Source organism: Etheostoma cragini, chromosome 10 (genome assembly GCF_013103735.1).
Source record: "Etheostoma cragini isolate CJK2018 chromosome 10, CSU_Ecrag_1.0, whole genome shotgun sequence".
NCBI lineage: Eukaryota > Metazoa > Chordata > Actinopteri > Perciformes > Percidae > Etheostoma > Etheostoma cragini.
Window position 1 is genome coordinate 1,226,485 of NC_048416.1, and position 20,830 is coordinate 1,247,314.

General features: G+C 42.2%; 3 protein-coding genes across 19 annotated transcripts in view; 1 reads left to right on the plus strand and 2 right to left on the minus strand.

Annotated features, from left to right (window-relative positions):
• The window catches only part of LOC117952266, a 1,772-nt gene extending 979 nt beyond the window's left edge, over nt 1–793 (minus strand). The window contains exons 1-2 of the mRNA XM_034884413.1: nt 760–793; nt 35–339 (exon numbers count right to left, since the gene is read on the minus strand). Of these exons, the coding sequence (XP_034740304.1) occupies nt 35–339; nt 760–793 (339 nt within the window). The remainder of the gene's footprint in view (nt 1–34; nt 340–759) is intronic.
• Nucleotides 794–2,863: 2,070 nt separating this feature from the next.
• On the plus strand, nt 2,864–6,456 carry LOC117952228 (ankyrin repeat and SOCS box protein 12-like). Its single transcript, XM_034884379.1, has 4 exons — nt 2,864–3,050; nt 3,398–3,723; nt 4,259–4,787; nt 4,880–6,456. Exons 2-4 carry the CDS (start codon nt 3,472–3,474, stop codon nt 5,029–5,031), a joined length of 933 nt encoding a protein of 310 aa, XP_034740270.1. The 5' UTR covers nt 2,864–3,050; nt 3,398–3,471; the 3' UTR covers nt 5,032–6,456.
• The window catches only part of LOC117952225 (rho guanine nucleotide exchange factor 9), a 63,168-nt gene continuing 48,218 nt past the window's right edge, over nt 5,881–20,830 (minus strand). For 12 of the 17 annotated variants that reach the window (XM_034884361.1, XM_034884366.1, XM_034884360.1 and 9 more), the window contains 8 exons: nt 20,274–20,474; nt 18,022–18,201; nt 17,439–17,671; nt 15,174–15,303; nt 14,691–14,822; nt 13,044–13,287; nt 12,654–12,722; nt 5,881–10,465 (listed from right to left, as the gene is read on the minus strand). In XM_034884361.1, coding sequence (XP_034740252.1) covers nt 10,290–10,465; nt 12,654–12,722; nt 13,044–13,287; nt 14,691–14,822; nt 15,174–15,303; nt 17,439–17,671; nt 18,022–18,201; nt 20,274–20,474 — 1,365 coding nt within the window. In that variant the 3' untranslated portion in view covers nt 5,881–10,289. The other 5 variants (XR_004658350.1, XR_004658351.1, XM_034884364.1 and 2 more) reach the window with 5 other exon arrangements.

Consider the following 20,830-nt stretch of genomic DNA (forward strand, 5'->3'; position numbering starts at 1 on the left):
GGCAAATATGAATCACATAACAGTGTCAACTGACCCGTTTCATCTTCTCGTTGAACGTTTTGAGCTTCAGCATTAAGAGGAGTCGAGGGGGGACGGCCAGGTCTTCGGGACCTTGACATATGAGATTGGGGGAGGACGTGGAGTATGGGAAAGGGAGGTCAACGTTACATTCCCGGAGATCTCTGAACTCGTCTCCGGCTACAACTCCGGTCCTCCTCTCCCTCCCATTGGCTCCTCGGTGCTGCGCGTGTCTCCCCCTCGAGGAGGAGGAGGAGGTTTGTTTCGGACACAGGAAATCATTCTTCTGCAGTGGTTTTGAAGGGCCTCCTCCTCCATTTACTACGGAACACAGCATTTACTACGGACACACTTGTAGCTGGAACGTTATCTAACGTCACTCAGATTTTAAAATACCAGCTAACGTTTGAAAAATGTTTAAAAATAAAACATTAGCTGGTATTTTTTTGCCTGTATTTGGCCTTAGACGACGTTGCTAAACACACGTTAGCTAGTTTTTTGCCTATTTTTCGCCGTATGCGACGTTGCTAAACACACTTAAGCTAGTTTTTTTTTTGCCTCTGGCGACGTTGCTAAACACACGCTAGCTAGTTTTTTGCCTATTTTTCGCCTTAGGCGACGTTGCTCAACAAACCTTATCTGGTATTTTTTTGAAGCATTGCTCCAGTTCCCAGTGTCGAAACAAGTCTAGCCACACGAAACTTCACGAGTGAAATATTAACCAACTTCTAACCAACTTACTGTGTAAAGAGTAACTTCTTTCTCTTTTACACATAGACCGTATTCACAACGGTGTATTATTTTGCAAAGATACACACGTCACGTGTTGCTTACTACAGCGGCACTTCCTGCCATCAGCGAGCCGCCAGCGCCATCTGGTGGCCAGCGGGCGGAAGAGGACTCGCGGACAGATATTTATTAATTTAATGCAGTTTTTTTAAATCTGTGTTCTAGACCTGAAACTTTTTCGTATTTCAACATTTTAAATTAAATACTCGAAACTTTTGTGGCTTTCCCCGATGATTTTGTCACTCAACGAGTTTTTTTTTTTGGACATATACATAGATAGATACTTTATTCATCCCAAAGGAAGTCCAGTATAAGACAACCATACCACAACAAACACATATACACACATGTATCACACATACATAAGAATAAAAATAAAAATCCCTCACAGAAATGCAATTACGATGATAAGGTGATTTTGGCAATTCATTTGTAAATTTTTTGTAATTTATTTTGACTTAGTCATTTTTTCCTCAATAGTTTTTTCTTAAAATGCTATAAAATGGACTAAAATACCCAAATTCAATGAAAGAAGTGAACTGATTATTTATTTACCTTGTTAAGACTGTTGGATGGGCCCTGAGGACTACTTACCTTGACTGGAATATAGATTAGTTTATTTACAGTACCAATATTTTACATATACATCTACAATACCGTACTTTAACTGTAATATGCAATTACTCTCCACTGCATTTTAATTCGGATTCGGATTTAATTTTTTTTTAGTACTTTAAATCATTGTTACACTGCTCATTTTAGCCTAACTTATTATACATATCTATCTGTAAAAATTCTGTTTATAGTAATAGCCATCTGTAAATATTCATAAATTCACCTGTAAACTCAGTTATAGTAACAACCATAAGTATATTATGTTCATTGCACATATCTGTAAAAATGATGTTTATAGTATTATCCACCTGTATATTATATTCAGTACATATCCATGTCCTGGACTTATGGAACCATTGGATGTCCTGCACTTACTGCTATTGCACTTCTGGTTAGACCTCCACTGCATAGCTTTGTACCTGTGTGATGACAATAACATTGAATCTAATCTAATCTAATCTAAGTATACAGTGACGAGAATCACAATTACAAGTGCAAAATGATGTGAAATACCAATTGGAACGTGGAATATGTAGACAAACAGACACAACCAAGCAGTGTTAGTCCTTTGGTCCATGCATACCATAGGCTCTGAATTTTTTGTATGATATTGTATCCAGAAATAGATCTTATGTTCTTGCCATTCACAACATAATTGGTTAATAAATAAGACTTTATTGTAGTGCATTGGCTAATGATTATTTTTCCTTTTTATTTGATATATTTTTAATTTGTTCTTGGGTGAGGATTGATTCAAAGCAAGTCTTACTAATCCAGATGGAATAGCTCCATGTCCGGGTGCTCAAATAAATCTAATTCAAGTTTCCTCATGTAGTTGGACAACACCAGGAATCTGGACTCTCGTGCCATCTGCTGAAAGAATGTGGTGTGTCACATCTTCCATTCCGAACACGGGACAGCCTGAAGACATGGGGGGGGGGACAGCTGACTGGCTGTTCCTCTAAAGCTCTGGCAGTCACACAGCCGACACCTAGAGACATGGCTGCCCTGGTGGGATGTAGGGGGGCAGATAGCGGGGCGCATGCAGCCACACTGACGGCCTCGGCTCATTGGTTATTTGGCTTCATCATCCCACCCGACGGTGCAGCTGGGGGCTGATGTGTCTTTATTACTGATCAACCTGTTCAAACAAAACACAACATTTATGCTTCTCCATGCTCTGTGGCACTCACATCCGAGACACTCACATCTCCTATTTCGTTTTTGTTTTTATTCAGGACACACCCGCCAATCACCGGCCGAGTGTCACACTTGTATCACCTTTCTAATTATAAACCGGAGCCTTCACTCTCCAAGAATGGAAGTTTAGCCAGGCCCATCTGTGGCCTAAAATTAGCCCCCCACACCCCCAAGAAAGGAGCTCTGGCCCCCTCTGCCACTTAACTCCCCCCCCCCCCCAAAAAAAAAAAAAAAAACACACACACACACACACACACTGCCATACTGGACATTTCACAACTCACAGCTCCTGTGGAAGCATCACACACTACTTGGAGAACCTCTCTTTCCTTCTTTCTTCCACGTGACTTTTTCAGCTGTTTGGAATGTGTTTAACTTCTCTTCCTCTTCCATGTCTTTGGAAATAACATCACAAGCGACTAGTTGAGGTGAGTGTCTTGATGGAATCCATTTCAGTTTGCTGCTGTTGTCTATCAAGCAAATTCTGAGGCTCTTAAAGGAAAAGAATACTTGTCTATGGGTACAACATGCAGTCATCTATGGCTTTGATTTAGGTCTTATCGTGCAGATGTGTGTTTTACAAGGTAACTGGGATTTAGGTCTTATTGTGCAGATGTGTGTTGTATAGGGTAACTGTGCCAGGCATGGTCTTCTGGTAGTACTGTAGAAGGCCATGGTAAGAAACATTCATTTGCTTTCATGTAGACATTTGTTATGTTGACATAAACAGAACTAGGTGTGTTACCACCGTTCTCTGACATGTTTGCCATTGCAGATGGATGGGGTTTGACATGTTCCAGTCTCGGGGGTTACATTGTGGTTCTGGGCCAAACTGTCAACAATAGCTTGATGGACATATCGAAGATCTTCTCCCTGCTGCAGCCTAAGGAGGACGATGAGGACAGCGAGCATTGTCAGGCCTTGAACAACGCCGTGAGCAGCGACAACGTGACTCTGCTCTCCGAGCTTCTGTCTCAGGAGAGTTACAGGAGGTCTGTCAACGCCCGAAGCGGGTGGGGGGTCCCGGTCACCCCCCTGCGCACTGCCGCTGCCCTGGGACACATGAGGTGCTTGGAGGTGTTGCTGGAGCACGGTGCAGAGGTGAGAGGGAGCATCATGTGGTTTAGCTCGAGGATGAGGATGGTGGGATGGAGCTTTGAGAGTGGGTGTGTGTGGGGGGGGGAGGGGGGGGGGGGCACTGCATCTGTGCCTGATGGTGGGTGCAATGAACATAAGTATCCTAGTTAATAACCCAAATGATATGAACTCCACTCAGCTATCACACATTTACTTTAAAAGGCCAAAAAAAAGGTTCATAGATTCTTCCAGCAGGTATTTTTCACCTTCTTATATGAAGAGTAAAAAATTAGATAGTTTAAATTTAGGGCATTAAAGCTGCACTAATCAATCTTTTTAATTGAACAATGGATCTCATAACTAAGTGTAACATGACAGGGGAATCCTGAAAAGGCATTCCTGAGGGGAGAATATGTCAATGTTGTGTTTAAAGCGTAACAAATCAATCAGTGCATCTTCAATGATTCATAGTGCATGTTCTTGAAACCCCGAATCCTAATTTGTCAGGAATGTTTCCTACTGTCACAACATGTTGGTGTATTCCTGTGTTTGAATCCAGGTTGACAGCCTGGATGTGAAGGCCCAGACGCCTTTGTTCACAGCTGTGAGTGGGAAACATCTGGACTGCGTGGTTGCCCTGCTGAAGGCCGGAGCCGACCCTAATGGCAGCCAGTACAACAACTGCTCCCCGGTGCTGACCGCGGCACGGGAGGGCGACGTAGACGTGCTCCGAGAGCTGCTGCGCTGGGGAGCCGAGGTGGACGTCAGGGCCAAAGTCCCCGAGTGGGCTGCCAAGGCCACGGCCTGCAGAGGGCCCCTTTACATCTCAGCTGTTTATGGACACCTGGACTGCTTCAAACTGCTCCTTCTGCACGGGGCCAACCCCAACTTTAACTGCACAGATGAAAAGATGCTGGCCAGGATTAAGCAGCCAAAGACAGTCCTGGAGGTGTGTCTGCGTTATGGCTGCGGGGTGGAGTACATCCAGCTTCTCATAGACTTTGGGGCAGACGTGTATCTGCCCACGCTAATTATTGACAAGACTACAAAGCAGAATGAAGCTCTCATTCTGCTGCTCAAAGAGAGAGGTGAGACACGGATTGTGGACTGGTTCTGGAAGCATGAAGTTTTCAAAGTGTCAAAACGTTGATCCACCTGTATTTGTCTTTTTCTGTTCCAGCTTCTCCCAAAACACTGATGTCGCAGACTCGGCTGGCAATACGAAGATGCCTCCCCTGTGCCAGTAAGGAGCCTGCTGTTGACAGCTTGAATGTTCCTCTGATCCTGAGGAACTACCTCAAGCACGACACCTGTGAACTCATCGGATGCTAACCTTAGCATCACAATAATTAGCCAGGGATTTCTTTTTACCTCATTGCTGTTCACTTATGACTGGAGATTTGACTTTAGCTTTTCCTACAACCACCGTACAGTCCCAGTCCTGTAAAGTCTTGTCTTTTATTATTTATATAAGATTGAAATTTGTGGCTCCTAATAGATAAATAGATTTAGTTTAAATAGATAGATATTTTAGCTCATTGGAGTGTCTTTGTCAAACAGAAATATGATCATCCTAAAGGGCTCCATGTTGGAAAACCTGCCATGTGTTTGGGAAGTGTAAGACCACAGCTGACCACTAGAGACCACAGTAACACTGCTTATTGCTCTTTTCCAAACGTGATGCTTCCCATTTGTAATTTTTGTTCTGCCCTCTTCACAGCTAAGATTACACAATCAGATTGATTCTCACTTCTATTATTCATTATTTAGACATCCAGAGACAACTGGAGACACACACACACAGAGACACACAGCGACAGTCTCTGCATCGCACCAGGATGTCTTAGATGTTGCCTGAAAAACATTTTTGAATTTCAAAACCTTATGGGAAGCAGTGATCCGCCTTCACTTATATTGCAAAGTCTCATTACTTATTGATTACAGCATAGTTATTTCCAGTCCAAATTTGTGGCTGGAAGTTAAAAAAAAATTCTTTTGTGATTTATCACCTTCTTGATTATGTGCATCCAGGAGTTAACGTGTCAGCTTTCGGGAATGGGGACCTGTACAAACAGGAAATAACGTCATACCACAGGAAGCTCAGCACAATGCTCTCTCTCACACATTGACGCCTGGAAACGCACTTCTGTAGAGGTTTTATTTTCAACAAAAGTACAGCTATATCAGATATGGATTTATTTTTACAGCGAAGTACAACATATTCCCAGTGCTTCTGATTACATCAAAACATATAATGTACATACAGCTGACATCTCCACTCTCCCATTCACAGTTTCTGGATTGAATAGGCATTATTTTTCAGGTTTTCCATTTCTACAACAGATAATCAAACTCAAAGGCCAGCGAGAAAGAAAATGACAAATGTTTGCATATGGTTACAAAAGATATGGATAATGTGAGTTAATTTTTCTGTGATAGGCAAAAATCCAGACCTCAAACTAGATGTTATAATACAATGGACAGATTCCAAAAGTGGGATGTCAGTCTTCTGTTACCCTTGTTGTCATAGGAAACCACATCAGTATATGGCTCAATGAAGACTCTGTTGTACCCTGACTATTTTTGAAACAACACAGGACTGCATAACCAACTGCAAGGAGTTCCTACTGAAGATGTCGCTATGCTAAATGTGAGCGAGCGCGGTTAGCGACTCACGGACGCCGGGACTAAAAGGAATTACACGACTGGGATGCATCCCGTTGACAGTCTGCTAAACTGGCTGTCTTGGTTTTATGATCGGAAACAGAGAGAAAAAAGTTGTCCTCTCAGCTCTCAGCACAAGGGCAGAATTATACTTATATCCGAAAAATAAAACCAATATATACATCCTTTTTAACAAGGTGGCCAAAATGGTACTATTTAATACTTCATTCAATAAATACAAGTGAGGAATTAATGTGTACTGTCATGTCATTGTACTTCAAAGAATCATGTCTTAATCAGAAACAAGAGCACAAAATGAATTGCAACAAAGCACTGTGTGTGTGTGTGTGTGTGTGTGTGTGTGTGGGTGTGTGTGTGTGGGTGTGTGTGCGCATCTTCAGGATAATGTTTATTTTTAGCTCATCCCGAGAGGTTTCGCATTTATTCAGCTCTTCTGCTTGACTACAAATGTATACACAAACACCCATGATCAGTGTTAACTCCTATTTGGTTCTCTGTAGTTCTAGAAAATGATACCCGTTTTGCCTCAGCGGTCCCATTCCAAAAATAATAACAGCAGTTTGGATCATGACAGTGCAGGTTGGAGTCAAAAGAAAAGAAAGTAGTAAAGATTTAGAGCAAGGTTATAGTTTATAGTAACCCGATATATCTGGGCATTAGTGCCTTTCATTTCACCCGTCAACAGTTCAGTCTTCGACTCGGCATGATGGAAGATGTTCCCTCTACTTAATAAATAAAAACAGAAGCTACAGCGTGTCATATGTCGTGAGCAGGAGACAGGTGGACGGAGAAAAGAACTCCCGGCAGTGAGATGGCATGGGTTCACAAATGAATGGTTCCGCGCTGTGAAGAAATCCCATTGGAAGTTAAACCAAACTAAACAATATGCTAAGAGTTGTCTAAAGTCTCATGCACAATATTGGATGCCACGAGCATGCATGTACCCGGTACCGAGGTCTACCGCACGCTACAACGGAACAACATTCGTCTCCAACGCAAAATACCAATATCCAAATATATGATCTGTTCTTTTTACATTATTTACAGTGTAGCTGATAAAGATAAAATAGACGATTCTTCTTTTGATTCATAACTCACTGTTAATAATATACTTTGAAAAGAGAGACCTATAACTTGACTAATGGAAATCTGTTTCCTACTATAAATCCAAAGGAAACCACCTTCAGCGTGTTAAATAGATAACAATAAAGGAACTCTATGCGGTTTCTAAAACGTCTGAAATTAGAATAGACTTCTTTTTGTGCAATAAAACTACGACTATGTACGTGTGATATAGTATAATAAAGTGTGTTTCAGTCAGACGGCACAGTATCTACTCATGGAAAAGGCCTGGCCTCTGAGTTTCTGTCCAAGTGGATCCCATGCACTGGGGAACGAGGAATTCCCAGTGTGTTTGAGAGAACGAGAGAGAGAGAGAGAGACAGAAAGAGAGAGAGAGAGAGAGAGAGAGAGAGAGATGCAAGTCCCACACTGAAGGGAAAATACATGACTAATTCAAATCTGCCTGTGAAACTGAATAGATAATCACTAGTGGAATGCTGGAAGGCACTGTTAGATAGCATCTCTCTTCTCTGCAGCAGAACGGGCCAGCAAGTGCGCATGATTGTGTGTGTGTGTGTGTTTGCCTGCATGCTTATGTCTGTATATCGGTGGTGGCGTAGAGTAGAGGAATGGGGGGGGGCGCAGCACGGGACCTGAGGTTATCATGGCCTGGGAACCATATCTTTTTGCAGTGCCAGACCAGGGAATTATCTTCCAAATCAATCTCACTGGGAGCCATCTCTACAGACACCAGCAGCCAACTCACCCGTTTCTCAACTTTCTTTACTGAAACATAAATTACACAACATACAAAGCAACTCTAAGGACTTTTTTTCTCTCCCCAATAGGTTATAAGGCCTATAAGAAGGCAAACAAATGACAGAACGATATATAAATCTTTCATATCACGTCGTAGTGATTGGTGAAGATATATAATGATATATCACATTGCACAAGTTGTCATACTGTATATGTACTGTCCATCAGGTGGTATAATTCAACACAAAATGTACTTCTGTATCTGAGGTCACAAAGCATACAGAAAAGGACCATGTAGGACTCATGTGTCACTTACATTCCAACTGTAGAAAAGAATATCCCTTCAGAATGTGTGTAAATCGGTAGTTTTCTTAACTTTTCTAACACCTCTGTTGTAGTATCATGTGGCAGAAACGCCCACAGCAGCTTCGGGGTATTGTTGATTAAACATATCAATCTGATCAGGCAACAGCTCTCTGGAAATCCGCTGGCAGTGCCGAGCTAACTGCCAGAACATGGATCAGATCTGGAAACACAGCGGAGAGGAGCGCACTGATCTGAAGCATCAATCTGTCACAGGACACCTGCGTGCTACAGATTAAATTCACCTCTGTTCCTCTCTGTGGTATCAGCTCACACTTCTGCAGCGTACGTTCTTGCAGACACACAACCGACTGCTATGGTTGTCCTGTCTGTTCCTAATTTCTCATTTGTTTTGCGACCATTTCTCCTTCTGCTGGTTCTAATTTCTCACACTGTGGCAATGTTTGCGTCACTCCTAGCTAACTGAAAGTACTGCTTAGACAGAATTATGTGCTGTGCTTTTTTCCTTTTCTTTTTTTTTTTTTTTTTTACACAATGTGAGCATTACAAAATACTTAAGCTAACTGAAGCAGTCTTTCTTCTGACAGCAGACGTGAAAAAAAGATCTTATTTTAGAACGCTTCAACTCCACTTTTAACTCTCAGTGGATTTCCTTGGAGGTAGGCTGTTCTCTTTCCAAAACGCCCAGTGAGCTGCCAGCACAGTGCTACAGGGGTGGTCTCTGGGGAGAGTGGGGGAGGGGCTCTGACACAAGGCAGGTGGACCGTAGCCTGCCTATCTCCTGCTCCCAGCTGTTTCATCTGAGCGGCAAGCTCTCTCTCGCCAAACGTAAGTCCCACAGCCCCTCGGTGTGATCGGTTATGAATACCCTGTCAGAAGTGTTTGGTGAAAGGATGTAAATATTCTATTGATGTTCCAACTATTGATTTGTTCCCTGACCCGTCATAGCATGGCCAATGGCAGCTTTCCAAAAGAATGAAGCTCTTCCTCTGAGAGCCACTGACTCACCGAGGCTGAGCAGGTGGGTAGAGAGATAGAGGACGAGAGAGGGATGCGGCGGCTGAGGGAAACACTGTGAGCGTCAGACTCGGTGAAGAAGCGAGGGCTACTGTAATGCAAACAGCTAGCGAGAGCAACACGGAGCGTTGAGAGTGAGGAGGAGATCCAGACATCAGTAGCGCTAGAGTTGGCCCGGATGGATCCGGATGGATGGAACTCGGAGACTCACGGGCCCCTCAGACGCCCCCGCCAGTAGCTGAGGCCTGTCATTATTCAATCTCACATTCAGGAGAATGCAACAAGCATCTGACAGAGCAGCACAGCAGGATCTCAGCTTTGTTGCACACAATCATACGAGTAGGTATGCTCTGGTTTAGCCATGTGTTTCTCTCCAGATGATGGATTCAAAATGAAATAACTTAACACTCTAAAGAACTGCAGGACATTCAGATGGCGTGAAGATGCAGAATCCGAGGGAAAGAGTTCATGACCGCTGACTCGGCTGGAGAAGCGTGATAACTAAGAACGTTACTGACATATATGAATTATAAAGTTGTAATTTTTCCTCAATGTTTTAAATCCAAGTCTTCAGTCCTCTTGCTGCTTCCGATCAACCTCTATATTAACAATGGTCCATCATTTTGAAAAGTCTTGTGTGTGTGTGTTTGTTTTTCGTATTTTTTGTCATCATGGGACATGATCCTCCAGTGTTTAGTGCTTCTAAGAAAAATAGCTGGTCCTTCAGAAGAGTCTGTGTATCTCTATTTCTTAAATGGAGCTAATCTACTAAAATTCTGCCAGAAAGGAGCCTGGCCTCTTTTGGATTGACTGAATTCAAAAACCTCTCCTTGTGCCATGTCCTCCGTTACCTCATACTGCCCCGCACTGAGGGGGTCCTGGGGGGGCGGGTATGAGGGGGGCGTGCACCTGTTTACACCTAAGAAGGCAGGTGCAAAGAGAGCAAGAAGGGGGTGTAAGGGGAGAGGGACAAGGAGGCAGTGCAGGGCACAAAGCGAGAGAAAAAGAAGGGAGGTGGATAGCAAACAGGAAACATTATCAGTAATGTATCTAAAACAGACACAACAACACAACATCAAGTCATGCTTCCAAAGAAAGCAGGCACGTAGACGGACAAAATGAGCCTTCAGTATAAACATTCCTGCATATTAAACCTGAGATATGATACAGTATGATCATATGACGGCATCTGAATTAGAAGAAAAGTGGAATTCAGCTCTAGCAATGACACAAGGGAGACGGAAGATGCTATTCAATCAAACTCTGTAGCAGGCAAACAAGAGAACCAACAGATTGACTTCTGATACAATGCTGGAAAAAACCCAGTCAAGAGACAGTGTTCTTCCATGTTTGTTGACAGCCCATTTGTGTGAATAGCACCCTGGACACTTGAGAACACAAAATAGAGCCAACAGAAAGCTGTTAATATGCGTTTCACTACAGCCTACAAGGTCACTTAGCTACAATCTACAAGCATTACAACTATGCTAGTGCAATTCAAAATTACAGTCAATATTTGGAGATGAAATATTCAAAAGCTGCCATGGCATCTTAGGAATAAAATGAAAAGATGAGGGACAGTGTCTTTTGTTGGGGGTATTTTGCCAAACACTGTTTTAGCAGTTAGAAGGGTTTGATCTACTTGTGTTTATCTTGGATGGTCAAGATAATGCTCGTAAACAGATTGGTCTGGGACCGCATGCTCCAATGCCAGTGTTAATCACAACACCTCCCAATGCTGCTCAGCAGTTGCCATGGCATCTTATTGTGCTAGCTCTAAGGAGAACTCTAATGCATATACCTTTATCATTCTCAAACCATGTCCATACAACATGGCCCTCTTTCTCAAGATGAAATCTATAAATGAATCTGAAATTCAAGAGAGTACTTCACCTTGTGCCAGCCATGTACACATTCAGCACTTAGAAACACACAACATTTACTTCTGACAGACATCTACAGGGATCCTAACGTCAGAGAGAACATTCCAGTAGTGGTCATTGGTTAATTAATACCATAATGGATGGTCATGCTTATAGTGAAACTGGCAATAGCAAGAACATCAGGAATGGTAAATGTACACACATCTAGCCTAGCACTAAAATGGTTAAATCTTAAAGGATGATACCAGCGGTTTTGGACATGTGGGTCCTCTGTCTGATGCTTTGTGAGGAACTTGCAGCTTCATTTACGAGCTTGACATGTTTTTCTCTTACCGAGATAGTCGCTAGCTGTTGGAATTTACAGCGCTTCGACAAATCTGGCTTTAAACCTGAACCTGTTAAATCACAAATAAGTCAAAATAACATGATAACTGACTTCAGGCTGTACGGTTTGTTGGTCTGATGTAACCCCACAGCCCTGTCCGATGAACTCACATACCCCTTCATCAATTCCAAAGGTAGAATTCCTTATGGCTCCTTAAGTATTGAAATTGGGTATTAAATGACAAGGCATTTTTTGATACTCAATACTTTAGAGGCTGGTTGGGAATCACTGGTTTAAGGTTTTGAAGTAAAGGCATCTATAATTCAGATGCTGTGATAAAACTAAAGTAACCAGCTATATAAGACAACAAACTGATTTTGTTTTTTGCCGTTTTTTGATAAGCTGGATATAAATGGAAGAGATAAGCACCAACAACCACCCTAAGTCAGTAAAAGAAAAAATGCAAACAGTTTTGTGAGGTGTGGAATTTGTACGAGACAAGCATGACACAGGACCCACATGTCATGAACACCGGTAACGCCCTTTAAACTAAATACTTCATGCAAACAGCCCTCTGTCTTTTCATTGATGCTTAACAGCTGCTTTACAACTCATAGATATTCATCCTCGTGTTCGGGCCGACAGACATTTAACTCTACTTAAGTTATATAGCGAGAAGACATGAAACCATGTAAATTGTCTAGCTTACTTAGTACACAGATACTCTAGATCCATTCATGAACAAAGTAGTGTTTAGAAAAGGTGTACAAAGTAAAAAAAAAAAGAAAAAAGAAAAAGAGAGCAGGTTAAGGAGTAAAGAGTAAACAGCGATGAGAAGACAGAGCACACCAGCGAGGAAAAGAAAAGGGAAATCACCTGATATCTTCTTGTTGCCTCACCTTTCTGTTTGGTCACCTTTCTCACTGTCATGGCCGCCTGCCGCTTCTGGTACTCAGAGATCTCAAAACCTGAACAAGAAACCATATTGTATGTTTCACACATGTTCCACACAAGGGCTTTAATACATGAGAAAAAAAGGATGTAATAAGTCACGGAAGCGGCCTTTTACAGCAACCAGCTATGAAGCATTGTTTATCTCTTCCCAACAACAACAAAGCAGAACAAAGCCTACTTTAATCCTAAAAATATTACGATATGTCCTATGATGTGCTAATAAAAAAGGTCCCCCTGTAGTGTGCTGCAGCAAGTACAACATGTAACTGAAACGTAGCCTCACTACCCATTGTGAATGAAACTAATTCCAAGGTGCAGAAAGGTGCGCAACTAACCGATTTTCTCATCCTCCTGCACCATCTTCCTCTCCTCGTGGAAGGCCCTGAGCCAGCGGATCTTCTCCTCTGGCTTCTTGGCCAGAAAGATGTGGAGCTCCTCGCTGTCTTTGTTGCACAGTTTGAAGGCGTTCTTCACGCTGACGTTGAAGTCGTCGTCACGGCCGTCTATGGCGTCCCGCACGTCGTAGCGATCCATGTCGATGCGACCCTTATAGTACAGGATGTCCCGGCGTATCAGATCCTGGGGAACAGGACGTCTGTTAATGGGTGCATGTGTTTGTGTGCTGAACCTTAGAGGTGTCAACAAGCGTCCTTCCCTTGGTACTCTGGGAGTCTGCCTTATGCAACCCTTTCCATCTGCTGCCCAAAACTACAAACACTTTCCACAAACATTGCAGAATGTCCGATTTCTCTGCAAACCTGCTCAACATGGTACGTGGTATCGAAGAAGGTAGAAAATACTATTTCAACAATGGTGAGTACACTTACTAGTTGATCCAGCAGTACAGTCTAATGCAAAACAACATGCGATAAATCCCATCTTTGACAACATGATATATTTGACGTTTTAGATGAAATTTTATGTTGATTCAACTCAATTTTGAAGAATCATGTTAGTGGTTTTGCAGTATTGACTGTAAGGATGCCACCCTATGATTATTTATTTATTATATAATTGTTCCACCTCATCAACCACAAGTAACTTTAACTTTAACTAACTTAGCAGGAATTAGACACCCACATACAAAACTCTTCCTCGTGGGGCGGCCGGAAAGGTAAAGTAAAAAAACAAGAACAGGGATCTTTTAAAAAGCATGCAGAGAAAAATCTGCATCCGTGTGCTGATAAGGACAAGTAGAGCGGATGAGATAGAAGGCTACATGTGCTACAAACATACCCTGAGGGCTGCCATTCTACATGTTTAACTGAGGATGTTGGCGAAGGATGTGCAGAACAAAGACTAGTACTTATAACTGAATGTGTCTCGGAGCATACTTTATTTAGTGGACCCGAACAGCTAACACATGTGGTGATCAGCAGAAATACTGGAGTTTATTTCTAGGGTGAGAGATGTTTAACAATGATGGACGGGGGGGAGGCCGAGGACATACAAGAGGATAGAAAAACAGAAAGACACTTTATCTGTAGTGTGTTTTTACTTTCTGTGTGTATTGTTCTGTGTAATGGTGAAATGATTGCCCCTCTGTGTGTACACATGAGTGTGCTTGTGATGATGCACCTTGCACGCCTCTGTGTGTCCGTCTGCATTTGTGTCCGTATCTCTGTTTGCATGTATTGTCGAGTTAGCCAAGCGTGAACATCCGTCTGACAGGAGAACACAGCCTCGGTGCATTAGAGCCCAAACTAGCACAGCTCCATTTTGTGAAAGGTGCTGAGGATTGGAGCGCATCTCAACGAGGGCTGGTGCGTCTCCTAAGGTATTTTGTAATCTATTTTGCAGCTCTCGAGAAAAGATTGAAAAAGTTGCGCCGTCTTCAAGTGTCTCTCCATGACCAGCCATGTGATACACAACTATTAAGAACACAGGCTGGAGGTGTTTTTTAGCTGATCAGCTTGATTTTAGCTTTGATTTTAGGTCTTCAAAAAAGGAAGAAAGTGAACAAAAAGAAAGTGAGAGCCTACCTTCTTACAGAGAACCAGCTGGTGATCAAAGAGGAAGAAGACTCGCTGTTGGCTACGTCCATACGGCTGATAGATCCATGACAACTCCCCAGTGTAGATGAGCTCTGAGCTCCTGTCCAAGATATCGTCCCCCTAGACACAAAACACAAACACACACACACAGAGACACACAGACACACACACACACACACACACACACACACACACACATACACAGACACACAGTTATGTCATTAGGTGTATCTCAGCTTAGGCTCAAAACTAAAAGAAAGCTGGCTTTATGAGATATGGCGGGTTACCAGGCAGGGGAGGTCTAACAAGTACAATACTATCATGTTGCATTATGGGATTTTTAGAATGCACCATTTTTGGATTAGCATATCTTGGCCTCCGCTGCATCTTGTCCCAGGACAATGTCTGTGACTAAACGGACCAGACCGGACCAAACTTGTCAGTGAGTCCACAGTGAATATATACACATACCTCCCAGTCCAGAACAGAAGCTTGCCATTGGGCGATTTTGTCGATGTTCTCCAGTCTCCTCTTCCTCTCGTTGATCTGCTGAGTGACGTTCCTCATTACTGCCAGTGCTGCTGCCACGTATCGATAATCACTACAGACACAGAGTACACATAATTACTCCTGGGATGTTAAAGGGAAACATTATAGCTCTTGGAGATTGGCCATCTTTTAAAAAAAGACATGTAATGTTGCTGTAGTGAATGATACAGACCAGCCTATTAAAGGGCCGGGGTTATAAACTCGAGTAGCAGCAGTAAGTCGGCTGGAACACAGTCAAAATAACACACTGCTGTTTAATTCTAATCAGCGACGGTTAACTCTGACTGTCTCTATGCTTACTGAGCTGGATTTATCCCTCTGGGTTAGATGTGCAACGGATCCAATCCTCACTTTGGAAGATATTGTGTGTGTGACAGGGTTATGTGTGTGTGTGTGTGAGACAGTGTTATGTGTGTGTGTGTGTGACAGAGAGCAAGCCTATATCTGGCAGATTCTCTACAGCTCCAACAGTTAAACACCGTGATCTGGCAGGCAGAGCTGGCAGAGCTGGCACCTGTCCCTCTCTGGCTGAGAACGAGTGCTTTGTGAATGACCTGGAGCTGGCTGAGACACGCTCAATCACTTACGCCATGTTTCTGGGGCTTTGCACGCATGAGTTTGCACATCTGGATACCCGCGTATCTGCAAATGTTTACATTGCGTAGTGTGCTTCTGTGCTGTGCATGCAGTGTGTGGGTGCGGCATGTTGATGCTTGTATATGTGCCAACAAAAGCCCACATTCATATTTAATCTGTGATCTATCCATATGCAGAGGTCTATGCAATGATCCAATGGCCATGTATTGAAATGAAAATGATTAGATTATGAAATGCAGTATACTTTTTTTGATACAACTGCATGTTTTCCTCTCCAACAGTATACAAACAACAAATATAGAGGCTAATAATAGATAACAATGAATAATGTTTGGATGTGAATTTAACTTGAGCCATGAAATACACATATGACGTTTCTCTATTAAAAATATAATTTAAGTGAAGTCACAGTTTGGCAGAGTTTTGTTGTAGTACCACTTAGTCTTGTTTGAAACTGCTCGGTGAACTACATCTCTTCTCAATATACGTCACATTGCTTGCTGCTCGGCTTCATAGGCCCCACCAGGGAGGGGCTTAGGGGTGCAGAAGATTAGATACCAATAACATATTCAGAGGTGTGTTTAGCTAGGCTTATGAACACTTACATCTGTATCTCTTGAGCTCTTCTTGATGACACTGTAACTTTCGTGGAGCACACATCAAGCACATTAATAGGAAAGTCTAAATTTCAGAGCACCGTCACTCAAAAGTTGAGCGACCTCATAGCAAGTGAGCCCAAATTCTGCCTGGCTTGCTCCCTAGCGATGTTATACAACACAGGTAAAGTTAAACTACCTGATGTGATTATCCAGCGTCTTTACACAACCGAGTAGCAAAACAATAAGAAAGACCCGCTGCTTGTGGTAGAAAAGTCACATCTCGGTACGAAACCCTAACAACTGACATTGGAGCTTCAGCAAGACGTCAACTTTGCGACTTGAGGGTGAGTAAGCTTTCTAATTATGTATTTTTACAGTTCTATACTTCAACAGTTTTATGACCATCTGAGACTTTCTTGACTTGCAAAATTATCTTTTAAAAACATCATACTACATCATACTACTCATTTTCTACTTCAGAACTGTCCATTATGTTCATACTGTTCATATTGTAATATAATAACATAATACTATTTATCCCAGTATCCTGGCACTATGCTCCATATTTAAATAATTTTATTGAACTCTTTGTTCACTCATGCCTCTAAATTGTTCTGTTTAGAGTACGTATATATTGTGTGTATATATTAGTGTGTATATTTTATTTTGGTTGTTTTGTGTGTAAACACAGTGTGAGCAACGATGCTCCAAAGAAAAATTCCTCGTATGTTTCCCCATACCTGGCAAATAAAGCTGATTCTGATTCTGATTCTGATTCTGATCAGTATGTGTAATTAATGGCTCAATTCTGACCTTTGCCTCTACATAACATTTGCTGCAGTTCATGCATGGTAAGTCACCACTTCACGAGAATTAAACCAACAACACCTGAAAGCGCTGCATAATGCATGTGAAACTCAACGATGCCTCAGTAATGAACAAATCAACCATGAAAAAGCAACACATTCAGCAGATTAAATGTGGACAGTACCTGTGCTCCTGCGCAGTGTATTTGAGAAGCTCAGCCAACTGAAGAGGATATTTGCAGATTTTCTGGACAGGGGTGAGCAGGAAGCCGTCTATGGCAATGTCAATCATTTGCTGGAGGAGGCGACAGGCCTCGAAGAAGTGCTGGTACCTGCCATCCCTCATCAGTTTGCTCAGCTCCATACAGGCATCCAAATGGTTGTTACAGTATTCTGAATAGATCCAAAAACCATCTTGCTGTAGAATAAAGGAGAAGAAAGATACATCATGAGAGAGGGAATATGAAATGAATCCTCTTTTAATAAAACATGCTGGGGAGAAGAGCGCCAACGTGTACAGAAGAGCTCCGGTTGCTCAAATTTTTATTAGAGCTGTTTTCTCAAGATCATGACTTAATTATGATGTTATCTTGAGATAAATTGTTTGCTGGTGACTTAATTATCTCCACAACTTAACTGTTATCTCATGATAACAAGATAATTAGGTTGTGATCTTGAGATAACAGGCCTAACAAAATTATTAGCAATTATGGCTAATCTCAGCTGGACAGTGTGTCTGAGTGTTTTTCAAACTAAAAAACAACTCACATGTTCTAGAAAGCAGGGTCCGATTTCAGAGAGATGGGGGTCCTCTGTGTTGTACTGTTTCTCCAAGTCTCTGACAAAGCCCATTTGGAAGCGGTAGATGTCTTCGATGTTCCCAAAGATGACTTTCAGCTGGTCATCGTTGAACATGTCCACACGCTTCCTGCACTGACGCAGGTAGCCCTGCAACAGAATGGGTTACAACTTCTGTGAGGCTTTCAAAGGCAACACGGTTTTAAGTGCCATGGCTGCAATGCTCAGTCAGACAACTGCTACAGAAAAGCATAATGTAGGCCATTGAGTGTTACATCACTATTTTTGTCATACTTTTTTGAAATAAACATGTGAAGTCATTCCTTAAATATAACTCATTTGGATCAAATTGAACTATGACTCTGAATCTTCTGTAGTGTAAAATATAATTGTGTGTAACTGAACTGTGGCCTCAATTCTTGTGGTTAGTAAAATGCCTGAAGCTTTTTGGGAACACGTTTGCTGTAAGAGGTGACATTTTTTTGTTATTTCACATTCCCCCACCCAGAATTGTCTCTTTTTATGAAATACACCTGCTAACTCTTTTTGTTTCTTAAAGCCAAGCTTAATGCAAAACTCTGTTTTAAAATGGATTGATTTGACAAAAGTGTTTTCCAGAAGAATCAATAGCGCGTGACTAAAATAAATGATTATGATTATGATCGGAAGATTAATCAGTAGAAGCTCCCTGAGTAATAAGCACAGCCATTACAGGCATGGAGTGTTCCATCAAGAACCAGGAAAATATCAGTTTTTACTTTCACTTTTACTCTAATTAGCTTTCCTAAATCGTTAAACCCTTTATTTTTACTAACGTGAAACACAAAGTTTAAGGAAAAGCATGCCTGTGCTTGTTTACAGGTAAAGTTGTAAAATGCTGAAAGTATTACCACAGGCAAGAAGTGTGAAAGTGAGATTCAAGCTTGATTGCAACTATTTTTTAAACATTACGCTTTACCCCGAATGTGGAGAAAGGGCTATCAAAGGATTAAGGAAAGATGATTAGAAAAGCAGAAATTTGCACTAGGAAATCTTGCCCACCCAAAGTCTCGATGCAGATGTTTTGTTCTGTATTCCCATGTGACCTCCATGTAACTCACACAGATGGCTGTGCTGGCTTTAAACATGAAAAACACAACTGTGCAATCTCATTTTAACTATCTCTGTCTCTATATTTTTTACAGTATAAGCAAGAAGAACTGGTGGCAATGAACTATTATGCACAATATAGCCCATATATATACTAAGCTAAAGAAATTGACAATTGTTAATTTTTGATTTTCAACAATACCTCCAAAATTTAGATTCAGGTTTAAATTTGGGCGTTTCATGTTGTCATGTGAGTCTTTCAAAGTTTCAAAATTCCAGCTCCTTCAACTTGTGTTGCCGTCGGATAAGCACACAGACAAAGAGTCCCCCGGTTGAAGGCCACCAGGACATCAGGATCCCCAGCTCCCAACATCCCGTTGGAAACCGGCGGAGGCCCCCCAGCTCACCGTATGATGACTGCACACTGGCTAGCAGGATGCCTAGCAGAGAAGCTGCCATTGCTGTTCAATGACTCCACGCTTGGCAAAGTAGCTCCTCTGATGTAGAGATGGAGATGGACGCAAAGATGGTCTTGGTCTTGTCCACGTAGCTGTTGGCCATCTTCAGCTTTTCCTCTGTGTTTACTCTGATGTTTACGTCTGAAAACGTTGATCTGCCACGCTAGCCGAGTCAGCAGGAGATGGGTTTGGGATTTCAGGACCCTGGTGAGCAACTCATAGTCATGAGATGGCTGCAGAGACAGTCTTGCAAGCTTGAGGACATCTTCTCCACCTTTTCATCTCTGTTTTCTCTGATGTTTACATTTGAAAACGTAAGCCAGCTGGCAAGCTAGCCTAGGCTAACTGAGTCAGAAGGAAATCAGCAGTCTTGACTGGCAAGTTATTTTCCACGATTCTGCGGAGGGACTCATAGCCACATGCCATAACCATCCAAGTCAACAGCATAAAGCACAACTAATAGTTGTAAAAGACAAATCAGCATACATTTAGCAAAGCTCATGTAGTAGCAAGGTAGCATCCAATGGGCTGCTTCTTCTCTCATCCATGTTGCAGTTCATTCAGCTCCTTTCCATAAACCTTTCCTATTGGCTTTGTGGCATTAAAGCATGCCCTGGAACAGTGTATGTATGTGTGTGTGTGTGTTGGTGGATGTGTGGTGCACGTGTTAAGTACCTCACAGATGTCCTTGAGGTGTTTGATGTAGTGTCTCTCTGTGCTCATGATCTCATTGATGACGTTGGCTCTCATCTGGTCTCGGTTCTGGAGGGGCGAGCCCAGGCACAGGCAGTCATTGGTTGGGTCCAGGTGCCCGTTCTGCACCTCGCTGGTCCCCTCGGCTGGCTCCGCTCCCCCATCCTCCTGGTTCACCCACAGCTGAGTGCAAACACATTCACAGTCACACACACATACAGAGCCAAACACACATGCAGTTGAATAAGAAATCTGCTCAGTTACGCTTAAAAATCAGACCAAAAAAAAGGAGAAGGAAACATATACATTTAGGTATTCATATCACAAAATCTTTGTCATATAATCGGAAGTTCTCAATCCTCATTAGGGCTGAACGATTTGGAGAAAGAAATCGAATTGTGATTTTTCTGCGTTTACGATTCCATTTGCGGTTGTTGTTGTTTTTTTAAGTTTAGCTAAAGCTCAAAATTCACTGTATAACAGATACATATGTCATGGAGTATTATAACATGAGACATCATTAAAACTGCTCTCTATTC